The sequence below is a fragment of the Pelophylax lessonae genome, assembly GCF_965119305.1.
Source record: "Pelophylax lessonae genome assembly, chromosome: 1".
Taxonomy (NCBI): Eukaryota; Metazoa; Chordata; class Amphibia; order Anura; family Ranidae; genus Pelophylax; species Pelophylax lessonae.
Genome location: NC_138768.1, coordinates 454,398,285 through 454,404,284, shown reverse-complemented (window position 1 = coordinate 454,404,284; position 6,000 = coordinate 454,398,285). Strand labels below are relative to the sequence as shown.

Here is a 6,000-nt window from a genome sequence, read left to right as displayed (position 1 = left end):
TAGGCTGGATTAGAGGTTTCAGTAAGCTTAACATTGCTGCCTCTTTGAATGTGATTCATTTTGATTACTAATTTTAGATATATATAATGTAGTGAAATTTCAGCTGAAACATCAAAATGTATGCTTAACCATGCAGTAATTAAATCCCAGCAATGCACTGAGAAAAAAAAAAAAAACAAACACTATTATTTTTAGTTTGTTATATTTAAGAAATACTGGAACATTTCATAAAATTTCTGCAGTAAATGCACCTTAATAAAAAAAAAAAAAACATAAATAAAAAAGATAATAATGGTCGATAACAAGTTAATACTCTAGTTTCCAGATTGGGAGAATTATGTAGCAGATCTGACAATACAATAGCTAAATTAAATTAAATAAAATTAAACGTCAGTTCGTTGTAACGCCTTGTTGATGGTAAACATAAAAATGTCTTTTCACTGGACGGAAATAAGGGTGCAGGACTTCTGCATCAGATAAGACGGATCTGCGGTTGCTATACTCTCTTTTTCTTTACAAAACCATTTACCATGGGCTGCCTGTGTTAAAGAAATATAGAAATATATTACTGTACTATAATGACTTATATTAAAATGCATGACATATATGAAAGGATTAAGTTTTGTCTACATTTTGCAATTACAATAATTATGTAATGTAATGTACCTGTAGCTTGTCAAAATTGTATAAAGTGAATTGCATTCCCTATCTTCACTGCATACTTTTCCTACTATTCTTCTGGCCATGTAAAGTAATGCTTGTATAAGGTCATCCTCATGTTTAAAAAACAGAGGTGATGGCTTAGATCTTGTTGTAGATGCCTTACATGATTAAATTCCCAGAGAGCTTAACCTTGGCTTTTAAGAAAAGGAGACCGGGCATGCATTCTAAATTAGCTGAAACAACCCTTTCACTCTATGAACCATAATGATTTTAAGTCATGATATCAATATAAGCCACTGACGAAGCCTGATTGCATGAACATGTAAGTTGGAGTCCTTGTGCTGTAGTGTCATAGCCGCAGCATGACTGGATACCTTGTTGCTTGTTTTTTGTTTTTTTTATTTTAACTGGTGTTTTTAATGTGGTTTTACATACCCTTGGCCCTGACTGGAGATAGTTTATCATTCAGATCTCTACTAGGGGTACCTGCAGTCAGTGATACATGGTGGGTTTTATATAGTTACCTGCCTTCTGTTCAGACATTCCAGTCTTCCAGCATTTACTTCCTTTGTCCCCAAGGTGCAAAGGAAGCTGATACTGGAAGATGTATAGGTAGGTCATATGTAAACTATGTCCCGCCACTTACTGCAGTCCACAGAAGTCTGTCCTACTATGAAAGGGCTAGATAGTTGTGTTTTGCTCCCCAAGCCAAAGTTTTACAGACCTCCCCTACTTGGCTCTGTTCTTCCTTCTAAAGCACGCCATAAATTAAACAATTTTCTCACCTTCCACTCAATCACTCGATTCCCCCATCAACAATGACTGTGCCTCCCACAGCACTATTGTAGTCTGTCAATGGGGGGGGGGGGGGTGTGGGAAGCCTTCGTGACCAGGGATACAATGATTACTGCTAGCAGCTATAGCCGCTGGCAGTATTTCTGTGTAGAACCATTTGACAGGCTGGTTGTACCCAAATCGAATGATGGATCATCTAGGGCCCAATCAGCCTGCCCATACATGGATCGAAATTTGTCTGGTCCCTGCTGAACCAGCCAAATTTTGATCCATCAATGGCAGGCTTAAATGTTGTTTGAGTTTTGTGTACAAAAGGAGTCTTTTCTTTTGGTGCATAAGTATTTTATTCAAGGAAAGTGCATTAGCCCAACAACGTCCACACACTGGAGAGAAGGCATGGGTCCATGGGAGACTGAGGCATCTTCAGTCATGATCAAGAGCCCAGGCCAACGTTTTACAGACCTCCCCTACTTTCCTCTGCTCTTCCTTCTAAAGCAGGCCATAAATTTTACAGTTTTCTCACCTTCCACCCAATCACTCAATTCCCCCATAAACAATGACTGTGCCTCCCACAGCACTATTGTAGTCTGCCAACTGGGGGGGGGGAGGGGCCATGGGAAGACTTCCCAGCCAGCAGGATACAATGATTACAGCTAGCGGCTATAGCCGCTGGCGGTAATCTTATGTAGAACAATTTGACAGGCTGGTTGTACCCAAGTGGAATGATGGATCCCCTTGGACACAATCAGCCTGCCCATGCATGGATCGAAATTCGTCTGGTCCCTGCTGAACCAACCAAATTTAGATCCATGTATGGCAGGCTTAAATGTTTTTGAGTTTTTGTGTACAAAAGGAGTCTTCTCTTTTGGTGCGTAAGTATTTTATTTGAGGAAAGTGCATTATCCCATTGCTGTCCACACACTGTAGAGAAGGCATGGGTCCATGGGCGACCGGGGCATCTTCACTGTGATGGCTGTCAATGGGCTCCCGATCATGACTGGTCAGGTAATCAGGACGTCTGTCCCGCTGCCAAGACATAAAGACCCATTTAAAGGGATGTCAGGGCTGGTCAGGAGGAGGTTAAAACATGTCTTTTAGATCTTTGGAGCACTATTACACACAAGCTGGGATTTAACTCTGGAAGCACTACAAAAATATAAATATATACCTAAAGAATCCTCTCTTGTTATAGGTTGTACTCTGTCTTTACAGATGATTAAAAATCTGTTTAATATTATATTTATTGATTTTTATTGATTTTTTTTCATTATAAAAATATATAAAACATATTCATAGCAAAAAAAACAACAAAAAAATTGCTGCAATGTACAGTATTCAAAGAAAAAAAAGGGGGAAAAACCACCACTCCATTCAAACTTACTCTGGAGGTTCAAACTTCCTGTACGGCAGTAGAGCCTTATATATAAGTTTGGGCATACATATACCTTACTCAGAAATAACATAGGAACTAGATATATGAATATACATATATTACCATAGTAACCTATCTCAGATACCTTCCAGTTGGGTAGCCTTTAGCCATGCAAACCAATTTTTTTCAAATTTATTAGGGCATTTTTTGATATGTCAATTTTTCCCCAAAGAGAGAGACATTAACCTCTTTAAACCAATCATCAACTATTGTAGGGGCAGGTGAAAATCACTTCCTAGCCACTAACTTCCTAGCCAAAAACAAGAGACAATTAATAGCCAGCAATGAAGAGTTATTTAATTCCAAAAAACTTCAGCTCCTCCAAAACACAACTGAGCGGGACAGAGGGGATTTGAATATCATATATAACGTTTATCATATGCACTATTTCTTGCCAATATCTAAATAGGTTGGGACCATTCACAACATGTGGTTCAGTTTGCGGGGTCTCAATGGCCTCTAGGACAAAGAGGGGTGCATCTGAGAGTGGCCTCTGCTGTATGGAATTATATTAAATGTAATTTGGTAATGAATACTCATGTGTCCATTGTGAAACTAGGCCCTTGAAGTCTGTAACTGACCTGACAAGGTTTTACTTTGTATTATTGCATGAGTAAGCTTAAAATTATTTCTCTATAACTTTTCAAAGTTAAATCCACAACATGTTAATTTCTGAATTTCCCATTCATTCAGTATTATAGAAAGCTATTGAACTTACTTGTTGTCCGAAGTGTTCTTGAGTGAATATAATTTAGAATCATTTGAGACTTTTGCTTTCTGGTTTTCAGAAATATCATACTCCCGGACATCATTCACTTCTTTAACTTGACCTGTTACCACTTTCACGACAAACATCACTATGTACTGAGGAAGTAAATAAGACATACATTGAGTGGGAAACAAAATACTAAAATACACATTTTTGTTATTTATTTTTTAACTTGTGTATACTGTCAGAAAACGTTCTTGTCACATGCTGAAATGCTGAGGGTATATGCATTACTCACCATTACATTAAAGAACAACTATAGTCAATATAAAAAATTACATGTACTGTATGATGCAGTTTTTCAGTCCCCCCTGCAAGCAGTTTTATTTATTGTTGATCAGTAAAAATTGTACGGTAGCATTGTCAGGTAAGTCACAAACAATCTAAATCAAACGTTAGCTATTTAAGTTGTTACAGCAACAGATTTATTTTTCTTTTATGGATTAAAAGTGAATCCAACTATACAGCAAATTGAAATGTTTAAAAAAAAAAACTAAGGAAAAAATACTATTTCTGGAGTTAGAATTTACACCATAGAAATAAAAGCTGACTGGTAAAAGTCACCCATGCACTCTGTAATGTAACAGGCCTGGTCTGATACACATCCTCTCACTCTCTGACCACTGAACTCTGTGTGAAGACGTGTGATAAGGGGTATTGACACAAATCATAACAGCAGAGTGCAAGAGCTGCAGTGGAAGAGTAGGAAAGCATTTTCTAGCAAAAATTTGTAAAAATCATAACATATGGTAGATATAAAGTGGGGGGGGGGGGGCATTGTCAGCATTCCAATAATACAAGGAATACAACAAAAAATGTAAGAACAAAATCAGGGCGGCTAAAAAAGACTAAGAAAGACACATAACAGAGGAGTAAAAAAAATCCCAAGGAATTCATTAGATATATCAATAGTAAAAAAGCAAATTCAGAGCACATTGTCCACATAAAAAAAGATGCAGGGAGGATAATTGCAGATGACACAGAGAAGGCAACCATTACTAAATGCTTTCTTCTCCTCAGTTTTTACACAGCAAAAGGAAGGGTATACTGACCACGTCAGTATTGTTAGTAGCACATCACAGGGCGTACAGTTGTGGCTACCAGAGGCTGGAATCAAGGAAAGACTTGCTAAGCTTAACACAAATAAATCACTAGGACCAGATTGCTTGCATCCGGGAGTCCTCAAAGAATCCAGTTGGGTTACAGCTAGACCATTGTTCCTAATCTTTGTGGAGAGCATACTGGCAGGAACTGTACCAGCTGATTGGAGAAAAGCAAATGTGGTACCAATATTCAAAAAAGGGCAGAGACATATTCCTAAGAAACTACAGGCCAATCAGCCTAACATCAATTGTAGATAAATTACTGGAGGGGATGAACAGGGACTATATCCAATAATTTACTGATGAAAGCAGTATCATTAGTAGTAATCAGCATGGGTTTACGCAGGGACGTTCTTGTCAGACCAATCTGTTAACATTTTACGAGGAAGTGAGCTGTGATCTAGATAGGGGGAGGCCTGTGGATGTGGTGTATCTGGGTTTTGCAAAGGCATTCAATAAAGTTCCCCATAAATGCCTATTCTACAAGCTGAGATCTGCAGGCATCGACCATAAGGTTTGTTCTTGGATAGAAAACTGGTTACAAGGGCGTGTCCAAAGGGTAGTGATAAAAAAACATGTACTCAGACTGTTCTGGAGTGGTAAGTGGGGTACCCCAAGGTTCTGTCCTGGGACCAATTCTCTTTAATTTATTCACAAATGAGACAGAGGATGGGATAAATAGCTCAATCTCAGTTTTTGCGGACGACAAAAATTAGCAGGGCAAGAACTTCACATCAGGAAATAGAAATCTTACAGAAAGATCTGAACAAGATAATAGAATGGCCAACCGCATTGCCAAATTAGGTTTAATGTGGAAAAATGTACAGTAATGCACCTGGGGGCTAAAAACAAACGCAAACTACTCACTAGGAGAAAACCACTGGGGGAATCAAGGATGGAGAAAGATCTGGGGGTCCTAGTGCAAGAAAGACTAAGCAATAGCATGCAATGTCAAGCTGTAGCTACCAAAGCTGGAAGAATACTAGCATGCATAAAAAGGGGGATATACTCCAGAGTAGGGATGATCGAACGGTTCGGGTCGACCATCGGTTCGGCCCGAACATTGGGTGTTCGAGGTTCGGCCGAATTTAGAACTTTTTGCCCAAAAAGTTCGGAATTCGGCAACCAGAACCGCCCACAATGCAATGCTTCAGGAAATGGGCTTTAAAAGCCCGTGATTGGACCAGAACCATTAGCAAAAGCCAATTGAGGGGGCAGGAGAATGCTAGGAATGTGAT

General features: G+C 38.8%; 1 protein-coding gene across 1 annotated transcript in view; it reads right to left on the bottom strand.

Moving 5' to 3' along the window:
* Nucleotides 1-271: 271 nt before the first annotated feature.
* The window catches only part of CERS1 (ceramide synthase 1), a 74,403-nt gene continuing 68,674 nt past the window's right edge, over nucleotides 272-6,000 (bottom strand). Inside the window, exons 6-7 of the mRNA XM_082243057.1 lie at nucleotides 3,609-3,754; nucleotides 272-539 (exon numbers count right to left, since the gene is read on the bottom strand). Coding sequence (XP_082099183.1) covers nucleotides 497-539; nucleotides 3,609-3,754 — 189 coding nt within the window. The 3' untranslated portion in view covers nucleotides 272-496. The remainder of the gene's footprint in view (nucleotides 540-3,608; nucleotides 3,755-6,000) is intronic.